Source organism: Mytilus galloprovincialis, chromosome 2, assembly GCF_965363235.1.
Source record: "Mytilus galloprovincialis chromosome 2, xbMytGall1.hap1.1, whole genome shotgun sequence".
NCBI lineage: Eukaryota > Metazoa > Mollusca > Bivalvia > Mytilida > Mytilidae > Mytilus > Mytilus galloprovincialis.
The window spans coordinates 13,529,000-13,554,278 of record NC_134839.1 but is presented as its reverse complement, the minus strand read 5'-3'; the positions used below and the strand labels follow the sequence as shown (position 1 = coordinate 13,554,278).

Here is a 25,279-nt window from a genome sequence, read left to right as displayed (position 1 = left end):
TGATCTTTTATATGGTTTTCAAATTGGGGTCATTTGAACTTTACTAAAATGTTCAAGGCAGGTGTTGTCTGATCTTTAAAGTTGTATTCAAATTAGTTGCTCCCTCTACAACCATGACAACCTCAATTTCAACTCAAAGAATTACTCAAGTAAAAAAAAATTCTTACCCACTATTAAGGTGGTACCAAACTACTTGAATAAAATTATTTTAACTCATTAAATTTTAATAAAAATTTGACAAAATATTTACTCTGACACTTTAACAAAATATCAAAATTCACAAAACATTGAACCACACACTTTATCAGAAAAATATCTTTGGATATAGAGCAGTTTGACAAACACTTGTCACTAAATTTGATTTTATTTAAAATTTAGTTCCTTAGTTTCTTAAAGACATGAGAATCTGTGTCATAAAAGTTAATTATTATGGTTGGGATATGATTTATGGTTGTTATAAATGTCTGTCTCTTTCCTGAGCACCTGAGATCACCCCTAGTTAATGGTGGGGTTCGTGTTGTTTATTCTTTAGTTTTCTATGTTGTGTCATGTGTACTATTGTTTGTCTGTTTGTCTTTTTCATTTTTAGCCATGGCGTTTTCAGTTTATTTTAGATTTATGAGTTTGACTGTCCCTTACTCCCTTTGGTATCTTTCGTCCCTCTTTCAATTGATTCTTTTCTTTTTTCACAATGAAATTTCCAATCCTAATCTCCTTTCTATAAACTGCATCAAATGAATTTCTTCCAAATATTTTAATAGCAAACTTTTACAATTTATCAAGCATAATTCTTGCAATTTAAAAAGACTGTTGATGTTTAATAGGGGACAATGTTCTGCTTTATAAACAAACTGACATATATTCATGAAAAAGGTTGTTGGTTGTCCCTTGGTACTCTAGCACCCTCATCCAATAAAAACAGGTGTACGTGATATAGCCAAGTTCAGTAAAAAAAATGGGTTTAATACCAAAAGAAAAACAAGATCCCCAATACTGCATGGATATATTATTATTCATGGGATACCAATTTTTCATGGATTTTTTGGGTACAGGTGAACCACAAATTCAAAAGTTGGAAGAAAGACATATTTTTAATATACTTGAAAACAGACTTTGGCAAAACCATGAAATCAAATATCAATGAAAAGATAACTAGATGTGTCAAAGAGACACGAATGGCCCTATCTCAAAAAAATGAAAAATCTGCAATTTCAATAACACATGTGGACACAAACATGATGGTAGTCTCACATACCAAAAATCAGCACAAAATGTGGAGACGTATAGAAAAAAAGTCTGTATAACTGTGATTTTCAACAATTTTCAAAGTTGTAAACCCATAATTTTGGAAAAAATTAAGGAAGCAGAATAAAACCTTAACTTGATCTGTAACTCATCATGAGTAACTCACATACCAAAAATCAGCCCAATATCTGAAAGAGTTTAGAAAAAAAAGTCTGTATAACTGTGATTTTGAACATTTTATTATAGTCCAAAGCCTGTAATTTCGACAAAAATTAGAAGAGTGGAACGAAACTTAAATATGATCTGTAACTCATCATGGTTAACTCACATACCAAAAATCAGCCCAACATCTAAAACAGTTTAGAAAAAAAGTGTGTATAACTGTGATTTTCAACAATTTATCAAATTTCAAAGCCTGTAATTTTGGCAAAATTAGCGGAGCAAATCAATACTTTAATTTGATCTTTAACTCATCATGGTTAACTCACATACCAAAAATCAGTCCAAAATTTGAAGGCATTTAGAAAAAAACTCCCTATAATCTGCAAGCGTTTAGAAAAAAAGTCTGTATAACTGTGATTTTGAACAATTTATCAAAGTCCATAGCCTGTAATTTTGGCAAAAATGAGTCGAGCGAAACAAAAGTTAAATTTGATCTGTAACTCACCTTGGTTAACTCACATACCAAAAATCAGCACAACATCTGAAAGAGTTTAGAAACTAGAGGCTCTCAAGAGCCCGTGTCGCTTACCTGTATTTACGGACATAAACTAGATACTCTTGTGATGATTGTGGACAAGTTTGGTACATTTTGTCTTAGTAGTTTCAGAGAAGATTTTTGTAAAAGATTACAAAAATTTAAGAAAAATGGGTAAAATGGACCATAAAGGGCAATAACTCCTGAAGGGGTCAACTGATCATTTTGGGCATTTAACTTATTTGTAGATCTTACTTTGCTTAACATTACTGCTGTTTACAGTTTATCTCTACCTATAATAACATTCAAGATAATAACCAAAAACGGCAAAATTTCCTTAAAATTACCAATAAAGGGGTAGCAACCCAACAACAAGTTGTCCAATTCATCTGAAGATTTCCGGGCAGGTAGATCTTGACTTGATAAACAATTTTAACCCTGTCAGATTTGCTCTAAATGCTCTGGTTTCAGAGTTATAAACCAGAATCTACTTTTTACCCCTATGTTCTATTTTTAGCCATGGCGGCCATCTTGGTTGGTTGGCCGGGTCACCGCAACCGCTCTCATGGTCGTAGAAAAAATCGCAATCAAAGAAAATTTCGGACAAATCATACCAATATTTCAGACCTAATATCTATTTCAAAAAACAACAGCAGACATTATCTGTTAACAAAGCTCTGATCATTACCGATTAATAAGTTAAATAAAATTTTAGAGGATTGCAACACAATTTCATATAGCAGTCCTAAGTATGAAATCGTTCAAATTATAATGGGATATTGTTATTCTAAACTGTTTCCTAAAATTGATCGTCCTGAAGATCATAAACCAGATGCTCCCAGGGTGCAGCTTTATACAACTGCAGAGGTTGAACCCTGAACGGTTGGGGCAAGTATGGACACAACATTCAAGCTGGATTCAGATCTAAATTTGGATTGTGATTAAATAGTTGACACAGCATAGGTTTCTGACACAGAATGAATGTGGTCTAATGAACTTAAAAATATTTTTTATGCCTTTGAGCAATTCACTATGCTGTTGAAAAAATGTTTGAAGAAATTTCTTTTTATTTATGAAATCTGAAATAAGAAAAAATACATCATAAAATATTAAAATGTAAAATAAAGTGCTTGTTTAATATCAATGGTAAAGATTGTTTTAATTTATCAGTTGGTAGTAAAAGTGAATATACATTGTATATTGTATAAAACAATGATTTAAGTTGATTCAACTACTATTCTGGACAAAGAACTCCAATTGAAAATTTCTTGCTATTGCACAATATTGTGCAATTAGATATTTCATGCTATTGCACAATACTGTGCAATTGAAGATTTCTTGCTATTGCGCAATGCTGTGCAATTGAAGATTTCTTGCTATTGCTGAATACGGTGCAATTGAAAATTTCTTGCTATTGCACAATACTTTATATAATAATTTTGGATCCTGATTTGAACCAACTTGAAAACTGGGCCCATAAGGCCAACATTAAAAATATCTTTGTTTCCCCTCTCCCGACTGAGGTTGTTAGGGTATGGGTAGGTAGGTAGGCAAATTATTTTATTGTATTCCTTGATATGGTTTTCTATATTGAATTTGTACAAAATTCAACAGGTAAGGCTCAAGTCAAGAAAAGTGGGGTATTCCCTGTATTCTAATTCAGTGTACACCACAGTTTTCTGGTGTTAAAAAAAACAGTATACAGGGACCTTCTTTTTTTTTCCTATTCATTTAATGTAATGAAATCTACAAAAGCGCACATTCTACTTGTGATAACAATGCTTAATGATAGCAAGTGGTTTTTTAGTTAAAAAATCAAGCTTATTTCAAGTCTAATTGGATGCATAACCCACAACAATTCCTTTGTTCACTAATTCATACCTTGATCATCAATTAAGAGATGACAAAAAGATACATGTATGTTAATCACTTGGGAATTAAAATTCAATGAATAAAAATTTTCAATAGAAGTGAACATAGTTCAGTTACACCTGGATCATGCAGCTTGGTCAATTGATTCCTAAACAAAGATTTGTATGTTTTCTCAAGTTCTAGAAGAAACAAGGCTTCACTTTATATTCATGTTTTGTATTTCTAAAATACTTTTAATAAGTATTTAGGAATTCTACTGATGCAGTTATAACGTTAAAACGTGTCCTTTTGTAATTTTCATGCCATAAATGAAATCCCATTTAAACTGGGTTTTATTTACACCAGAAAACAGGGACGTTCCCTGAAAGCAGGGAATACATGTATCCCACATTTCCTGACTTGTGCCCAACCTGTTCAACTGTTCAAAGACAAAGTAGATAGATTTTAAAGCACGAGTCAGACCATTTTTACTCAAAGTCTTTAAGATTTGATCCTTTAAATAGGAACAGAGGTTAGACACAAAGCAAATCAAGATGCACTCAGCGGGTTGAAAGATGCTTCAGTTTTTTTTTTATTTTCCAAAAAAAGATCACCCTTGCACACAAACAAATCGTGTGGAAAGCATTTTGTTTGTTTTTCTTGATTCCGAATCATGTAGACGCTTCAATGCAAAAATACCTTGATTTAAAACGCTCGTAGACTACAGCATCGGAAAGGTATCACAAAAACCAACGATCGTGGACTACAGCATCGGAAAGATATCACTAATAACCAACATAGCAAAAAAAAAAAAATAGTGGACAAGAATGGCCAATAAAAATTTTCGGGTCGCAGTGTTTTTACCGGGTCGGTTCTGTGAGGGGAAACAAACAATATTTTATTTTTGGCCTAATCGAAAATCTAAGTACATGTTAAGATTCAGCATATCAAAAAAGCCCAAGAATTCAGTTTTTGTTAAAAACAAACTTAGTTTAATATTGGACCCTTTGGACTTTAATGTAGACCAATTTGAAAACGGGACCAAACATTAAGAATCTACATACATAGTTAGATTTGGCATATCAAAGAACCCCAATTATTTAATTTTTGATGAAATCAAACAAAGTTTAATTTTGGACCCCGATTTGGACCAACTTGAAAACTGGGCCAATAATAAAAAATCTAAGTACATTTTTAGATTCAGCATATCAAAGAACCCCAAGGATTCAATTTTTGTTAAAATCAAACGAAGTTTAATTTTGGACCCTTTGGACCTTAATGTAGACCAATTTGAAAACGGGACCAAAAATTAAGAATCTACATACACAGTTAGATTTGGCATATCAAAGAACCCCAATTATTCAATTTTTGATGAAATCAAACAAAGGACCTAAATATCGCCCCCCTTCAACCATTAATTGGAATGAGTGTCGAGATATCATCCACGACTCACTCCGTACTTACTGTTTGAAATGGATAAAATGGGAAAAAGCTGACAAAAAATCTTTGGACTCTTTTTTTAATTCAGTAATAAACATTGTTGATATACGTATTCAACATTTTAAAGAACATTTTACTCTTAACAATAACCACAATAAACCTATTTCTCGTATCAAACATAAACTAAAAGAACTAGCCAAGGAATTTGCTTTTGTCCCAGCCGATAAAGCTGCTAATAATATTATTATTACTTGATGTAAATTTTACATTGAAGTTCTACAAAAAGAAATCACCAATTCACCAACATTTTAAAGAACATTTTACTCTTAACAATAACCACAATAAACCTATTTCTCGTATCAAACATAAACTAAAAGAACTAGCCAAGGAATTTGCTTTTGTCCCGGCTGATAAGGCTGCTAATAATATTATTATTGTTTGACGTAAATTTTACATTGAAGTTCTACAAAAAGAAATCACCAATTCACCAACATTCCAACTGACTCCATTTTCAGAAAACAACATCTGTAACAAACATAACCTTTAGCTACCGCTTTACAAGCAGAACCAAAAACAATGAAAGTCCCAACTATGTATTGGCTTCTGAAACTACACAAAACACCTTATAAATACAGATTTATTTCGTCTTCAAGCCATTGTTCCACTACTAAATTATCTATTCTTCTAACCAATACACTTGGTACAATCAAAAACCTGATAATAAATTGTTCAAATAAGGCCTTCGAAAATAGTGGAATTAATTACTTTTGGAGTGTCAAAAACTCGTTGGAAGTACTTAATAAATTGCATGCTTATATTGGTGATTTTGAATCTGTTCAAAGTTTTGATTTTTCTACCCTATATACCACATTGCCTCACATTTTCATTAAGAAAAAATTCACACCTAATTAAATGGGCATTTAAAAAGTCAGAATGTGAATATATATGTTCAAACTCTTTTAGGTCATTTTTTAGTAGCAATAAACAAAAAAAAACTATGTCAATTGGACATGCTTTGATACTACATCTGCCCTTGAATTTTTACTAGAAAACATTTTTGTTCGCTTTGGAGATTCCGTATATCGTCAGGTTATCGGAATTCCAATGGGGACTAACTGTGCACCACTTATTGCAGACTTGTTTTTGTATTGCTATGAGTTACAATTTATGACAAAAATCAGCAAAGACCCATCGAAACAACATCTGATACACAAATTTAATAATACTTTTAGACATTTGGATGATATTTTAGCTCTCAATAATGACGACTTCAGTATGTATACTAAAGAAATTTATCCTGTTGAACTTACTTTTAATAAAGCTAATACTAACAATGACCACTGCCCTCGATCTTGATATATATATCATAAACGGAAAGCTTAATACTAAAATTTATGATAAAAGAGATGATTTCTCATTTCCTATCGTTAATTTTCCATTTTTAGATGGTGACGTTCCCTTGTCACCATCTTACGGTGTTTATATATCTCAACTTGTACGATTCGCTCATGTATGTAACAATGTTTTAGATTTTAACGAGAGAAATTTATGTATTACTGAAAAATTATTACACCAGGGTTTTCGATATCACAAACTAGTCAAAACATTTACTAAATTTTATCATCGGTATAAGGACATCATTCGTAAATATAGCTCAACATGCAGATTTCTTATACGTTCAGGTATTTCACATCAATATTTTATGGAAATATTCCTTATAAAGTACAAAAATGTCAGTATTCACCTCAGAAGCTAACAAAACCTTTAAATAGACTTATTAAGAAGGGATATAGTCATGATACTGTTATCAGGTCATTAAAGATTGCATATTTTGGCATTAATATTGATTCACTCATAGGGTCTTTGCATCGGAACTAAACACATTTATTATTAATAAACCAGTTGTTGGCATGACACAGGTTATGTTCTTCTCATATATGTTATGATGGTATGATACTAAACCCCTCACGAGGAGGATCGTGTCTGATATTCATATGATGAAGACATAATTTTCAATCAGTTTAATTGAAGTCCGGAGCTGGCATGTCAGTTGACTGCTAGTAGTCTAATGTTATTTATGTATTATTGTCATTTTGTTTATTTTCATTGGTTACATCTTCTGACATCAGACTCTGACTTCTCTTGAACTGAATTTTAACGTGCGTATTGTTATGCGTTTACTTTTCTGCATTGGCTAGAGGTATATATATAGGGGGAGGGTTGAGATCTCACAAACATGATTAACCCCGCCGCATTTTTGCGCCTGTCCAAAGTCAGGAGCCTCTGGCCTTTGTTAATCTTGTATTATTTAACTTTTAGTTTCTTGTGTACAATTTGGGTACAATTTATGGTGTTCATTATCACTGAACCAGTATATATTTGTTTAGGGGCCAGCTGAAGGATGCATCAGGGTGCGAGAACTTCTCGTTGCATTGAAGACCTGTTGGTGACCTTCTGCTGTTGTCTGCTCTATGGTCGGGTCGTTGTCTCTTTGACACATTCCGCATTTCCATTCTCAATTTTACACATTTTTTAAACAAGATACCTCAATAATGATTGTGGCCATGTATGGTTAAATTTCGCCTAGCAGTTTCGGAGGAGAAGATTATGGTAAAAGATTACAAAAATTTCCTTAAAATTGTTAATAAATGATTATTAAGGGCAATAACTCCTCAAGGGTTCAACTGACCATTTTGGTCATGTTGACTTATTTGTAGACCTTACTTTGTTGAACATTATTGCTGTTTACAGATTATCTCTATTTACAATAATATTCAAGAAAATATCAAACCAGATGCTCCGCAGGGCGCAGCTTTATACGACCGCAGAGGTTGAACCCTGAATGGTTGGGGCAAGTATGGACACAACATTCAAGCTGGATTCAGCTCTAAATTTGGATTGTGATTAAATAGTTGACACAGCATAGGTTTCTGACACAGAATGAATGTGGTCTAATGAACTTAAAAATATTTTTTATGCCTTTGAGCAATTCACTATGCTGTTGAAAAAATGTTTGAAGAAATTTTCTTTTTATTTATGAAATCTGAACGTTTACCGTAGTTCCATGACAAAATTGTATAAACTATAAGATGAGAACAGTGTAATGGTGTTTATATATCTCAACTTGTACAATTCGCTCGTGTATGTAACAATGTTTCAGATTTTAACGAGAGAAATTTATGTATTACTGAAAAATTATTACACCAGGGTTTTCGATATCACAAACTAGTCAAAACATTTACTAAATTTTATCATCGGTATAAAGACATCATTCGTAAATATAGCTCAACATGCAGACTTCTAATACGTTCAGGTATTTCACATCCAATTTTTTATGGTAATATTCTTTATAAAGCACAAAGGTGTCAGTATTCACCTCAGAAACTTACAAAACCTTTGAATAGACTTATTAAGAAGGGATATAATTACGATACTGTTGTCAAGTCATTAAAGATTGCATATTTTGGCGTTAATATTGAGTCACTGATAAGGTCTTTGCATCGGAACTAAACACATTTTTTTTTTTTTTTTTTTTTTTTTTTTTAAAAACAGTTGTTGGCATGACACGGGTTATGTTCTTCTCATATATGTTATGATGGTATGATACTAAACCCCTAACGGGAAGGATTGTGCCTGATGTTCATATGATGAAATCATAATCTTTCAGTCAGTTTAATTGAAGTCTGGAGCTGGCATGTCAGTTAACTGCTAGTAGTCTGTTGTTATTTATGTATTTTTGTCATTTTGTTTATTTTCTTTGGTTACATCTTCTGACATCAGACTCGGATTTCTCTTGAACTGAATTTTAATGTGCGTATTGTTATGCGTTTACTTTACTACATTGGTTAGAGGTATAGGGGGAGGGTTGAGATCTCACAAACATGTTTAACCCCGCCGCATTTTTGCGCCTGTCCCAAGTCAGGAGCCTCTGGCCTTTGTCAGTCTTGTATTATTTTAATTTTAGTTTCTTGTGTACAATTTGGAAATTAGTATGGCGTTCATTATCACTGGACTCGTATATATTTGTTTAGGGGCCAGCTGAAGGACGCCTCCGGGTGCGGGAATTTCTCGCTACATTGAAGACCTGTTGGTGACCCTCTGCTGTTGTTTTTTATTTGGTCGGGTTGTTGTCTCTTTGACACATTCCCCATTTCCATTCTCAATTTTAATGAACTCTTAAGAAAACATCATTTATCTTGAAATCCATTTAATTTTTGAAATCAGACATGAGTCTGTTGATTTAAAATCGATGCCATTTTGTATACACTTCTACTGTACATAAGCCTCTGCCTGTAAGAGCACATCTGAACACAAAGAAAGATAACTCAAATAGTATCCATTTTCTCATTAATACTGACAGACTTAATAAAAATCTGAATTTATCTTTCTAACTTTAGGACATATAGGTTCATGTCTTTTGAGTTAAAGTCTAAAGATAAGCAGGTCTTTGGAGGGGGAAAGGGAGGTCTTCACTTTAAATCCTTTATTTTTTATTGTCATTTTTCTCTTTTCTTAAATTGTTTTGTCAATTCTATAATAAGTACAAGAATTATGCAAATAAAAGAAAGCAAGGCTTATAAGCTTATCATCAGTATACCAAAAGAAAAAAAGAAGAGCTATGAGGCTATTTTAAGAATAAAAAAACAGTACACGAAGAAGCACCCCAAAAACTGTAACCCTTAAAAATCTGGTAGCGCACTTATTCCCCATGGGGATTTTCGAAAGTTGGCAGGTCTATATTACAGTTAATTAAATGAGAAGTTTATTAGAAATTGAAGTAAGACAGTACTGTACATTTTCATTCAATTATCTCCTGTTATGAAACTACTTTCATGATTATTCTTAATAATCTTATCTCTTATTTCTCAAAGATCCTGGTATTATTTTCTCATTAAGGATGTACTTAGGTGAGATTAGGTAAAAATTAAGAAATTAAGAAATTAAAATTGATACTATAAGCTGGTAGAGCATCAATTAAGGATAAAGATAACCTAAAAATATTAATAGGTCATGGACCTCCTTTTCGAGATATTTGAGATTTAAAATATGGCGGGAAAAGGCTGACTCAGACTTTTACCTTATATTTGCATTGGTATTATTTGGGTCTCAAAACAAAAGAAAGAAAATCAAGAATCTTTTTAAATTTTGGTATATAACCTTTCATGAGCTATTAAGTCTTATATGAAAAAATAAATGGGTGTTATGGGGCAAAACATTTTTCATTGTATTGTATGGAAAAACACCAAGGAGTCTGAACATTTGACACATATTCCAAAACCTCACCTAAGTACATCCTTAAAGAGTTTTAGAGTTTCAGAAATATAACAATATTCTTATTTAAACAAAAATTGCTTACTTTATCATTATTTTATAGAGAAATATACTGCTCCAATAATGCAAACAAATATTTCCCTTTGACCTTAACTTAACACTGTCTAACAAATACACTTTGAAGCTAAATCTCTATATTAAGTTAATTCAAGGAAATTATTATTATATAAAACTACTGTAAGCTACTGCTTTCTTGTTATATTTTGTAGATTAAGCAATGCTTGCATACAATGATGTCATGTTGGAGGGTTATGCCATTCTGTACTGTTGAATAATTTTCTCAAAATTTAATCAAAGTATTTTTTTTTAATGTAACAAAATTTAAGAGTGCAGTTAAATTTTTTTTCAGGACAAAATAATGCCCACTCATTTACCACAGACACAACCTACTGATATCTAAGAAAACATACCCTTTTTGGCTTTGTCTCAGGTGCTGGCTGCCCAGCAAACATCTTTTTAAATTCCTCTATTTTACAAGCTTCTATTTTCTGGAACAATGGACTTGGCTGCAAAAAAAAATACTTCATGATTCATACTAATTCTATATACAGTAAAACCTGATTAAACCGAACCCTGAATAAACTGGAAACCTGTCTAATCCAAACTTGTTCTGAAGACTAATCATATCACATTTTATGCATTGTGAACCTGATGAAACCGAATACCTGCCAAAACCGAACAAAATCTCAAGTCCCGAAAGGATTCGTTTTAGTCAGGTTTTACTGTATATGACCCAAGAAAACATGGCACAACCTATGTCCTTTTCTAAAATATGTTTTCATTTATGTAGATAACACAATAAAGAAATATAGCATAACGCTGTGTTGAAGACCCATTGGTGGCCTTCAGCTGTTGTCTGCTCTTTGGTTGTTTTGTTGTCTTTTTAACACATTCCCTATTTCCATTCTCAATTTGAAATAAACAGTAAATTGTAAAAGAATGAAAATTTATACCTAAATGAATTCTCAGGAAAATTAAGTTTGTGACAAAACTTTGTTCTACTTCCAATACTTGTCTTTCAAAATTTTGGCATCATAAAGTGATTAAAGAGATTAGAGAACTCCAAAAGTACACTACATTTACTGTGGCTTCATTTTTTTTTCGAGGGTACCAATTTTCGTGGATTAAGGAAATCTTACATATTTGTGGATATTTAATTTCGTGGTTTTGCTGAAATCTGAATACAAGACTATAGAAAATTTGCTATTTGTTGAACATTTTATTTCATGGTTTATCTGTTCCAACGAAATCCAAGAAAATTAATATCCAACGAATAATAATTAATCTACAGTAAATGAGAAGATGTGTTGTGAGTGCACGTGCCAATGAGACAACTCTCCATCCAAGTGATTAAATGACTAGTGTAAAACAATTCAAACAGGAAAACCAATGGTCTTATCTATATAAAACACCTATGAACCACACTAACAAACAACAAGAGTGCACACACTGAAATGTCTCGCCTTCTTTACTAATCATTGATATTATGTTGATAGTCCTAAGTATAAAGCTTTATTACAATTGTCACATAAATGTTACATTAACCAAGATAACTAAACAAAGACCAATGAACCATGAAAATGAGGTCAAGGTCAGATGAACCATGCTAGGCTGACATGTACAGCTAACAATGCTTCCATAAAACAAATATAGTTGACCTAATACTTACAGTTTAAGAAAAAAAGACCAAAACACAAAAACTTAACACTGAGCAATGAACCGTGAAAATGAGGTCAAGGTCAAATAAAACCTGCGCGACTAATATATCATTCATAAAATATTTCCATACACTAAATATAGTTGACCTATGGTTTATAGTATATAGTATCAGATAAAAAGACCAAAATTGAAAAACTTAACTTTGACCACTGAACCATGAAAATGAGGTCAAGGTCAGATGACATCTGTCTGTTAGACATGTTCACCTTACAATCATTCCATACAACAAATATAGTAGACCTATTGCATAAAGTATGAGAAAAACAGACCAAAACACAACAAGAATGTGTCCACAGTACACGGATGCCCCACTCGCACTATCATTTTCTATGTTTAAAGGACTGTGAAATTGGAATAAATTCTCTAATTTGGCATTAAAATTAGAATGATCTTATCAAAGGGAACATGTATACTAAGTTTCAAGTTGATTGGACTTCTACTTTATCAAAAACTACCTTGACCAAAAACTTTAACCTGAAATTTGCACTATCATTTTCTATGTTCAGTGAACCGTAAAATTGGGGTCAAAACTCTAATTTGGCATTTAAATTAGAAAGATTATATCATAGGGCACATGTATACTAAGTTTCAAGTTGATTGGACTTCAACTTCATCAAAAACTACCTTGACCAAAAACTTTAACCTGAAATTTGCACTATCATTTTCTATGTTCAGTGAACCATAAAATTGGGGTCAAAACTCTAATTTGGCATTTAAATTAGAAAGATCATATCATAGGGCACATGTATACTAAGTTTCAAGTTGATTGGACTTCAACTTCATCAAAAACTACCTTGACCAAAAACTTTAACCTGAAGCCAAAAACTTTAACCTGAAATTTGCACTATCATTTTCTATGTTCAGTGAACCGTAAAATTGGGGTCAAAACTCTAATTTGGCATTAAAATTAGAAAGATCATATCATAGGGCACATGTATACTAAGTTTCAAGTTGATTGGACTTCAACTTCATCAAAAACTACCTTGACCAAAAACTTTAACCTGAAGCCAAAAACTTTAACCTGAAATTTGCACTATCATTTTCTAAATTTGAGGTACTTTTTAGAAATTCCCTATTATAATGACTATGTATGTAAAGTTACAAATGGATGCAACTATAACTTCATCATAAACTACCTCGACCAAAAACTTTAACCTGACATGGGACAGACGGACGAACGGACGAACAGACAAACGAACAGACGGACGAACGGACGCACAGACCAGAAAACATAATGCCCCTACTACTATCGTAGACGGGGCATAAAAACTTAACTATAACCACTGAACCATGAAAATGAGGTCAAGGTCATATGACACCTGCCAGTTGGACATGTACACATTACAGTCCTTCCATACACCGGATATACTAGCCCTATTGCTTATATTATCTGAGATATGGACTTGACCACCAAAACTTAACCTTGTTCACTGAGCCATGAAATGAGGTCGAGGTCAAGTGAAAACTGTCTGACGGGCATGAGGACCTTGCAAGGTACGCACATACCAAATATAGTTATCCTATTACTTATAATAAGAGAGAATTCAACATTACAAAAAATCTGAACTTTTTTTTCAAGTGGTCACTGAACCATGAAGATAAGGTCAAGGACATTGGACATGTGACTGACGGAAACTTCATAACATGAGGCATCTATATACAAAGTATGAAGCATCCAGGTCTTCCACCTTCTAAAATATAAAGCTTTTAAGAAGTGAGCTTACACCGCCGCCGCCGCCGGATCACTATCCCTATGTCGAGCTTTCTGCAACAAAAGTTGCAGGCTCGACAACAACCACTGAACAACAGGCTCCTGACTTAGAGTAGGTGCATAAAATAACCTACTTTTAAAATTGCTCTAATTATGTACAAATAGATCTACATTTGATCTCATTGTTCACAAGTAACTGAGATCAACACAACAGCAGCTGAATGACGTGTCCTCCACAACCGACATTACAACTTAATATATACATATACTTTTATAAATTGTTACTTGGATGGAGAGTTGTCTCATTGGCACTCATACCCAATCGTCCTATATCTATATATAAGTAGTGTTGGATAATCGGTTGAAATTACCAACCGATTATCTATTACAATCGTTTGACAGCAACCAACCGACTATCGGTTATAATCGCATCAGAATACTTTGCCCTTTTTTTAAATGAAATCATGCATTTTAGTCTCATTGGTCATGTCTAATGTGTATATTCCATTTCATTGCAGAGTTTTATATGTTAATATTTGATCTTCTGTTTCCTTTTCATATTTTATTTAGCAATTATAAAAATGAATTAATTAGAATCCAGATTCAGATTGAACATATTTTATCTCATAATTACAACATTAATTACCAAGAGTGACACTAACTTTTCTAAATTTCAATGGTGTAACTCACATTATAATTTCAATAACTTAGCAGTATAAACATTTGAATGTTTCACAGTAAGAAAAGATATATATAAAGTATTTTATTTTAAGAAATTTAAGATTAACAGAAAGAAATAAAACAATGCATTTGCATTGAAATATATACAGTAAACAAAGAGGATCCAGCCAATGTCTGTTAATTCGTGTAGAATGCTTTTTTTTCACTTTATGATCATCATTTTTCTGTCAATTGTGTCAAGCGAGCGTCTGAACTTATAATTGCAAAAATGCGGAATTATTACATAGTTGAACCGTATCCGATTCGTGATTCTAATGTATTTCAATGGCGGACAAATTTCAGAAAATTTACAAACATAAACGATGTTTGACAAGCAATTTGGGAAGGAATATGACGCTTTTGACGCTACTAATGGATAAAACATTAATAAAAGGCAATTTGCGACACGCTCTAATGAAGTAAAGAAATTATTTTGTCTAAAATCTGAAGGATTTCATGTACGCTCTCAAGTAACAAGTATCCGGTATTGAGAGAGTATTTCATACAAAGTTATTTATTTTAAAGATCAATCTGTATATATATAGTCAATACTTTTGTCACGTTTTAAAGGGGAAAAAATGGTTTTGTCTTTAATTATAGGATGTTTGACATTGTTATTGTCATCCACTGATATTTTTTGTTGCAATTTGTTTGACTGAGCAAATAAAATTCAAACCGCAAACGGACCGGAAGTTGATACGCAAAAAGTCTGGAAACTATAGCGACAATCGATTGAACAAAATCCCAATCGATTATCGACATCGTGAGGCCCAACCAACTGATTTCCAACTTATTCCGATCATCGGAACAACACTATATATAAGTAAGGTGAAAGTTTCTTACCTTTCCTATTTTATGTCCTGGTGACCGGTGGCATACAAACTCTCTACATATATATCAAAGTAAGGTGAAAGTTTCTTACCTTTCCTATTTTATGTCCTGGTGACCGGTGGCATACAAACTCTCTACATATATATCAAAGTAAGGTGAAAGTTTCTTACCTTTCCTATTTTATGTCCCTGTGGCAGGTGGCATACAAACTCTCTACATATATATCAAAGTAAGGTGAAAGTTTCTTACCTTTCCTATTTTATGTCCCTGTGGCAGGTGGCATACAAACTCTTTACATATATATCAAAGTAAGGTGAAAGTTTCTTACCTTTCCTATTTTATGTCCCTGTGGCAGGTGGCATACAAACTCTCTACATATATATCAAAGTAAGGTGAAAGTTTCTTACCTTTCCTATTTTATGTCCTGGTGACCGGTGGCATACAAACTCTCTACATATTTATCAAAGTAAGGTGAAAGTTTCTTACCTTTCCTATTTTATGTCCTGGTGACCGGTGGCATACAAACTCTCTACATATATATCAAAGTAATGTGAAAGTTTCTTACCTTTCCTATTTTATGTCCTGGTGACCGGTGGCATACAAACTCTCTACATATATATCAAAGTAAGGTGAAAGTTTCTTACCTTTCCTATTTTATGTCCCTGTGGCAGGTGGCATACAAACTCTCTACATATATATCAAAGTAAGGTGAAAGTTTCTTACCTTTCCTATTTTATGTCCCTGTGGCAGGTGGCATACAAACTCTCTACATATATATCAAAGTAAGGTGAAAGTTTCTTACCTTTCCTATTTTATGTCCCTGTGGCAGGTGGCATACAAACTCTCTACATATATATCAAAGTAAGGTGAAAGTTTCTTACCTTTCCTATTTTATGTCCTGGTGACCGGTGGCATACAAACTCTCTACATATTTATCAAAGTAAGGTGAAAGTTTCTTACCTTTCCTATTTTATGTCCCTGTGGCAGGTGGCATACAAACTCTCTACATATATATCAAAGTAAGGTGAAAGTTTCTTACTGTTCCTATTTTATGCCCCAGTGACAAGTGGCATACAAACTCTCTACATATATATCAAAGTAAGGTGAAAGTTTCTTACCTTTCCTATTCTATGTCCTGGTGACCGGTGGCATACAAACTCTCTACATATATATCAAAGTAAGGTGAAAGTTTCTTACCTTTCCTATTTTATGTCCCTGTGGCAGGTGGCATACAAACTCTCTACATATATATCAAAGTAAGGTGAAAGTTTCTTACCTTTCCTATTTTATGTCCTGGTGACCGGTGGCATACAAACTCTCTACATATTTATCAAAGTAAGGTGAAAGTTTCTTACCTTTCCTATTTTATGTCCTGGTGACCGGTGGCATACAAACTCTCTATATATATATCAAAGTAATGTGAAAGTTTCTTACCTTTCCTATTTTATGTCCTGGTGACCGGTGGCATACAAACTCTCTACATATATATCAAAGTAAGGTGAAAGTTTCTTACCTTTCCTATTTTATGTCCCTGTGGCAGGTGGCATACAAACTCTCTACATATATATCAAAGTAAGGTGAAAGTTTCTTACCTTTCCTATTTTATGTCCCTGTGGCAGGTGGCATACAAACTCTCTACATATATATCAAAGTAAGGTGAAAGTTTCTTACCTTTCCTATTTTATGTCCCTGTGGCAGGTGGCATACAAACTCTCTACATATATATCAAAGTAAGGTGAAAGTTTCTTACCTTTCCTATTTTATGTCCTGGTGACCGGTGGCATACAAACTCTCTACATATTTATCAAAGTAAGGTGAAAGTTTCTTACCTTTCCTATTTTATGTCCCTGTGGCAGGTGGCATACAAACTCTCTACATATATATCAAAGTAAGGTGAAAGTTTCTTACCTTTCCTATTTTATGCCCCAGTGACAAGTGGCATACAAACTCTCTACATATATATCAAAGTAAGGTGAAAGTTTCTTACCTTTCCTATTTTATGTCCTGGTGACCGGTGGCATACAAACTCTCTACATATATATCAAAGTAAGGTGAAAGTTTCTTACCTTTCCTATTTTATGTCCTGGTGACCGGTGGCATACAAACTCTCTACATATATATCAAAGTAAGGTGAAAGTTTCTTACCTTTCCTATTTTATGTCCCTGTGGCAGGTGGCATACAAACTCTCTACATATATATCAAAGTAAGGTGAAAGTTTCTTACCTTTCCTATTTTATGTCCCTGTGGCAGGTGGCATACAAACTCTCTACATATATATCAAAGTAAGGTGAAAGTTTCTTACCTTTCCTATTTTATGTCCCTGTGGCAGGTGGCATACAAACTCTCTACATATATATCAAAGTAAGGTGAAAGTTTCTTACCTTTCCTATTTTATGTCCTGGTGACCGGTGGCATACAAACTCTCTACATATTTATCAAAGTAAGGTGAAAGTTTCTTACCTTTCCTATTTTATGTCCCTGTGGCAGGTGGCATACAAACTCTCTACATATATATCAAAGTAAGGTGAAAGTTTCTTACCTTTCCTATTTTATGCCCCAGTGACAAGTGGCATACAAACTCTCTACATATATATCAAAGTAAGGTGAAAGTTTCTTACCTTTCCTATTTTATGTCCTGGTGACCGGTGGCATACAAACTCTCTACATATATATCAAAGTAAGGTGAAAGTTTCTTACCTTTCCTATTTTATGTCCTGGTGACCGGTGGCATACAAACTCTCTACATATATATCAAAGTAAGGTGAAAGTTTCTTACCTTTCCTATTTTATGTCCCTGTGGCAGGTGGCATACAAACTCTCTACATATATATCAAAGTAAGGTGAAAGTTTCTTACCTTTCCTATTTTATGTCCCTGTGGCAGGTGGCATACAAACTCTCTACATATATATCAAAGTAAGGTGAAAGTTTCTTACCTTTCCTATTTTATGTCCTGGTGACCAGTGGCATACAAACTCTCTACATATTTATCAAAGTAAGGTGAAAGTTTCTTACCTTTCCTATTTTATGTCCCTGTGGCAGGTGGCATACAAACTCTCTACATATATATCAAAGTAAGGTGAAAGTTTCTTACCTTTCCTATTTTATGCCCCAGTGACAAGTGGCATACAAACTCTCTATATATATATCAAAGTAAGGTGAAAGTTTCTTACCTTTCCTATTTTATGTCCCTGTGGCAGGTGGCATACAAACTCTCTACATATATATCAAAGTAAGGTGAAAGTTTCTTACCTTTCCTATTTTATGTCCCTGTGGCAGGTGGCATACAAACTCTCTACATATATATCAAAGTAAGGTGAAAGTTTCTTACCTTTCCTATTTTATGTCCCTGTGGCAGGTGGCATACAAACTCTCTACATATATATCAAAGTAAGGTGAAAGTTTCTTACCTTTCCTATTTTATGTCCTGGTGACCAGTGGCATACAAACTCTCTACATATTTATCAAAGTAAGGTGAAAGTTTCTTACCTTTCCTATTTTATGTCCCTGTGGCAGGTGGCATACAAACTCTCTACATATATATCAAAGTAAGGTGAAAGTTTCTTACCTTTCCTATTTTATGCCCCAGTGACAAGTGCCATACAAACTCTCTATATATATATCAAAGTAAGGTGAAAGTTTCTTACCTTTCCTATTTTATGTCCTGGTGACCGGTGGCATACAAACTCTCTACATATATATCAAAGTAAGGTGAAAGTTTCTTACCTTTCCTATTTTATGTCCTGGTGACTGGTGGCATACAAACTCTCTACATATATATGAAAGTAAGGTGAAAGTTTCTTACCTTTCCTATTTTATGTCCTGGTGACCGGTGGCATACAAACTCTCTACATATATATCAAAGTAAGGTGAAAGTTTCTTACCTTTCCTATTTGATGTCCCTGTGGCAGGTGGCATACAAACTCTCTACATATATATCAAAGTAAGGTGAAAGTTTCTTACCTTTCCTATTTTATGTCCTGGTGACCGGTGGCATACAAACTCTCTACATATATATCAAAGTAAGGTGAAAGTTTCTTACCTTTCCTATTTTATGTCCCTGTGGCAGGTGGCATACAAACTCTCTACATATATATCAAAGTAAGGTGAAAGTTTCTTACCTTTCCTATTTTATGTCCCGGTGGCAGGTGGCATACAAACTCTCTATACACAACATTAGAGTCTGGTGGGGTGTTTAACTGTGTCTGTATAGTCTGACTTGTCTCTGGCATATAGGGTTGTAGTAACACAGACAAAAGATTGGCAATGTTGACAGCTAAACTAACAACAGTTCCCGATCTTGACCTAAAGATAAGAGTATACAACTTAAAGGTGGATCAGGGAACATAGCTAGTTCATTTATATATTTCAGAGTTTAGTATGACGTCCATTATTACTGAACTGGTACAAATTTTTGTTTAGGGGCCAGCTGAAGTACGCCTCCTGGGGCAGGATTTTTCTCACGTTGTTGAAGACCCATTGGTGGCCTTCCACTGTTTTCTGCTTTTTGGTCTGGTTGTTGTCTCTTTGACACATTCCCCATTTCCATTTTCAATTTTTTATCTATATGTAACCTCTTTATATAAAGTAATAGTTATTGCAGTATTAACATATTTTATCAATTTTGTCATCTTGGGTTGTAAAACAAATACAAATAACACATAACAATCAAAAGCAAGTTACTGTCCATTTCCACATTAATCCATCTATAAATTTCCAAATTATACAATTTCTCGTTTATTAGCTAGGTAATAATAACAAGTAGACACATGTAAATAACTTACTTGTCGTCTGCGCTTCCTTTAACTAAGACCCATGGTTTGTTAGACTGCATAAACTGGTTCCCTAATCTGGATATGCTCATTATGTTACGTATGGAGTCTCTCAATCTAAAATACAGGAATGCAACTATGACTTTTATTGCAAAAAAAAATTTCAATTCTCCAAATGTAAAAGCATAAGCAGGATGTTTTAATTTGACAACACATTTTATCCTAAAGTATTTCTCTGCAAGTTTTAGGTTTTTATTGAAAGAGCTTTTTTCCCTCTTTTTTTGGTAAAAAAAACACATTTTCCAATTTGCATTTGCACTGCTAACATTGTAAACCAACTGTGCTTTGCTGTCAGTTTGTAAGATAAAATATCTGACCATTTAAAGTGTTATAACTGATGAAATAACCTACAGGTCCACAGAATTTGACTTATATATAGTTCTAACTTACATTGCCTGTTCCATATTATCAATGTATGTTTGTAATTCCCTGTTTATAAGGGCCAACAGCTCCTTATCTTCATCTCTAAGATTCATTTCCTGGATAACTCCACCAAAGTTGTCACTGAGAAACTTCAACCCCCTAGCAAAAAATCATTGTAATCTTACTGTTAACATCAAATATATAAATGTCTTTTTTATGAACAAAAAAAAAACATTCCTATTGTCATTTTTTATTTTTATATATATTGTTTGAACATCATACATGTCATATAGTATTTGTTTTATTAAATAACTATATTGAGTAACCTGAATGCATTCAATGGCCTTTGTTAGTCTTGTATTATTTTTAATTTTATTTCTTGTATATAATTTGGAGTTTAGTATGGCGTTCATTATCACTGAACTGGTATATATATTTGTTTAGGGGCCAGCTGAAGGCACCTCCAAGTGCGGGAATTTCTGGCTGCATTGAAGACCTATTGGTGACCTTCTGCTGTTGTCTGTTCTATGGTCGGGTTGTTGTCTCTTTGACACATTCACCATTTCCATTGTCAATTTTAATGTATAGGATAAAGTATTTTTCTTCTTTTACTATTAAATGTAGGGCTATGTCTTTTGATTTTTCTATTTTCTACAATGTTATGATAATCACTGATTTTACTTTAAAATTATTCCACATCTTGACTTCTGGTTTGAATACATACTTAATGTCTTAGATTCAGATTCTTTTACCTGTTAATGAAGTTTCCAAGATTGTTTAGAAGTTCACTGTTATTTTTCAACAAGAAATCATCCCAACTGAAGCTGCTATCCTGCAATGAATATGAGCCTTTAAAATTATACCTTTGGTGTAATCGGTACAAACTTCTAAAAAAACTTTATTTATTAACACAAATGTCCATTAAAAATGTATTCAAGTGTCATTTCATAAATCATATTTTTTTAACAGCCTTTGTCTAAGGGACAACATCAAAAGTTCAATGTAGGATAAAAAACTTAATTCACATTGTTTTTTCGCTGATCCCCCCTACCCCCGTTCTTAACTTAATTTGGGAAAAATTGATTTACCTATATGGATATATGTAAAATCGATTTTAGATTAACAAAACTTGCAGCAATGTTGACCCCCACCCCCAAACTATTCGATTTAAGTTTTTTATCCTACATCGATCTTTTGATGTCGTCCCTAACCTATAACTAAATTAAATTGAACTAATTACTATAAACCAAAATTATAAATTTCCAACAAGTTCCTGTTTACTAAGGGTTTCATTGGGGTCTAAGTGTGACGCGGGATTGCCGATTTTTTTAAGCGGGACACGTGAAAGTCAAATTATTGTGGCGTGAAAACAGGAAATGAGGTCTAGCGGGACCCGGGAAATGATAAAAAAATGAGAATTGCTTACCTACATAGTGTAAGCCGGATACGGGATCGGAACCCCCAATGAGACCCCCTTTACTGTAAATTTAGAAAATACTGCCAGGTTTTTAATAATGCTAAGTATGCCACTGGTTGAGTTTTGCAATATTTAGAACTTGCATTCTGATATTGGATACATATATCTGTTAGCAGCTTTTCATGCACTCCCAATAATTAATTGTGTATATTTGTCCATTCTTCAAAAATTGCAATTATAAATGTATGCAATAATTTTAGAATCTACAATGTATATCATGTATAAAATAAATAATTACTGTAAAGATAATATTGATCTTTATTTGTAATGTTTCTTGTGCATGGATTGAACAGACAAGCTCAGTGTTGACAGGCTAATGGTACAGCAGTGTCCCTCTAAACCAACAATATATCCTCTTACTTGATGATAAAGCATCATACAGAATATGAATGAATTTTACCTGTGATTCTGGCCTGACATACAGTAAGTAAAATCTGAAGATATCAGCAGGTAGCCCTGTGTCCTTGGCTTGGTTTCCAAACACACCTGTTCCACGACTTTTAGAAAATTTGCCGTCTTCGTAGTTCAGGTACTCTAGTGGAAGAAAAGAAAATTATCTTGATATGACAGCAAATTATAACTTTCAATGTCATTAACGAGTTACTGTGGATTAATTATTATTCGTTGGATACCAATTTTAGTGAATTTCGTTGGTACTGATGAGCTACAAAATTGAATGTTCAAACGAATGATAAAATTTTCTATAAGGTTTGTATGAAAACTTAGGCAAAACCATGAAATTAAATATACATGAACATGTAAGTTTTCATTCATCCATGAAATTTGGTACCCAAGAAAATAAAATTTCATATCTAGATTAAATTGAGAATGGAAATGGGGAATGTGTCAAAGAGACAACAACCTGACCAAAGTGCAAAAAAAACAGACAAAGGCTACCAATGGGTTTTCAGTACAGCAAAAAATCTTGTACTCGGAGGCCTTCTTCAGCTGGTCCCTAAACAAAAATGTGATACTCAACCAATTGCATTTATGAAAACTTCATGATTAGTTCTGAATTTACAGTATCAAGCTAATATAATTAAAACTGTGGCCTTGAAATCAGCATACAAATTATTAAAAGGTTCCAGTTTTTAACTTCATGTCTACCACCAAACAATTTTTTTTTTTTTTTTTTTCATTATCAAAAGGTTAATATGTGAGTCATTCACTTTTAAATCTGGAAAATTTCTTTAAAAAAAACATATTCTAAAGATTATTGTCCTGCTAAATGTTATATTTCATTCATTATCACATTTCTGAAGGAAACTTAACCATTCAATTAACACTTTTAACTGGAAACCTTTATTTGCATTTTCTTTTTTATAAATATCAATCTTTTAAATTAATATATATTTAAACAATTTACACATTGTGTCCTCCCATTAATTAAAGGGCCTTCAATATAGGCAGAATATGTTCAAGGTAGAAAAACAGGCCGTTATAGCAACAACAAAAATTTGACGGTGATTGCTAAAGTGAAACTGTTCTTCGAGATTAATGGTATACTGACATAAGAGGGACATAAAAGGGGGGAAAGGGGGGGGGGGGGTATCTGCAAAGAAGAACGAGAAATAAAAATGCCATTTTTCAGATGAACGAACAATCAAAAATTTCTTGCACATTGATCTTTTTACCAATTTCACAAAACACGGTGAATAACAAACTTTGTTTCACAGCTACATGTGGAATAAAAATGTCAAAACACATTGCACGAAAATAACCCTTTACCACCCTCACATAAGGGCTATCTAACCACAGTAACTCCAAATGGAACTTTTGTTAGTGGAAGCCATATGAATTATGTGTATCACTAGGAAAAAATTATGACAAATAAAAAATATAGTATGCCAAAACATTAATTACAGATTATCGTTGATCATCTCAACGAGATTGATTTTCTCGCTTGAGCCTGTATGGCGAAAGCGAGAAAAGCAATCGAGTTGAGATGACCAATGATAATCTGTTTATAGCTATTTTATCTGTGTCGACGTTGTCAATTTCATTAGCAACACTCTCTGCCTCCTTAGTTTCTAGCGATAATTTTCCACCTCAAGCAGGGAGTATGATATGAAAAAGATCAAAGGAAAAATGCCCAAAATAGCTATAATTAACAGTATATGATGATGATCCTATGGATGGGTCATCATCAAACACTGTTACTTATGTGTTTTGCATAAACTATACTTTTTACAACCCATTTATCGTAAGATTATTTTCTTATTTTAGCAAAAGTTTCGTTGATATGATAGAGTAATTTCATAGAAGAATATGGGAAAAAATTACGAGTATGGATAATGGATGATTGATGACATTCAAAAATGCCAAGTGATGGCCCACAAGGTCGGGTGAGCTAATAATGAGGTCAAACACTACCGGTACTAACAAAAGTAAGATGCATACTTAAGACTATTAAAACAGTCATATATATGTTAGCGGCAATAAGTGAAATTAGGCATTAAGCTTAAATCCTAGGCAATAAGCTAACGCCTAGGCATTAAGTTATATCCTGAAATTTTCAGGCCTATTAGCTTATTTCCTGAAATCTGATGATGAGTATTCAACCTATTGCCGAACATAAATTTAGACAATAAGTGAAATCTGGAATTTATGTATATTCGGTGATTTATTCTTGATATAAAGGAGTTTCTTAATTATATTCTTATCTAAATATACATTCATTTGACAGATCTTCAAATTTTAATATTTTTCATATTCAAAACAGCATTAGATACAGTTTTTTTAGTGGTATTACAAAAGAATAAAAAAGATTTTTAAAAAAGTAATTGTATCCAATTGAAAAGGAAAGGGGTGAGATTCTATTATTATTTGAAAATGTTTACACTTAACTAGTCGAGCTGGTTTGAACTGTTCAAAACTAGACAAAATTGAGATATGCTTTTTTGCTCACACCATGTTCCCTAGAGAAAAGTACCATGATGTTTTGGCAAAAATTTTGGAATCATCAGAAAAGAAAGCAAAAAAGCTTACTACAATTTAACCAGGTGCTCCGCAGGGCGCAGCTTTATACGACTGCAGAGGTCACACTCTGAACAGTTGGGGCAA

At 33.1% G+C, this 25,279-nt stretch overlaps 1 protein-coding gene across 2 annotated transcripts in view; it reads right to left on the bottom strand.

The window, feature by feature from the left end:
- The window catches only part of LOC143062945 (methionine--tRNA ligase, cytoplasmic-like), a 120,648-nt gene that overhangs the window by 6,740 nt on the left and 88,629 nt on the right, over nucleotides 1-25,279 (bottom strand). For both annotated transcript variants that reach the window (XM_076234801.1, XM_076234800.1), the window contains exons 16-21: nucleotides 22,617-22,750; nucleotides 21,492-21,571; nucleotides 20,767-20,898; nucleotides 20,329-20,433; nucleotides 19,666-19,849; nucleotides 10,975-11,070 (exon numbers count right to left, since the gene is read on the bottom strand). In XM_076234801.1, the coding sequence (XP_076090916.1) occupies nucleotides 10,975-11,070; nucleotides 19,666-19,849; nucleotides 20,329-20,433; nucleotides 20,767-20,898; nucleotides 21,492-21,571; nucleotides 22,617-22,750 (731 nt within the window). The remainder of the gene's footprint in view (nucleotides 1-10,974; nucleotides 11,071-19,665; nucleotides 19,850-20,328; nucleotides 20,434-20,766; nucleotides 20,899-21,491; nucleotides 21,572-22,616; nucleotides 22,751-25,279) is intronic.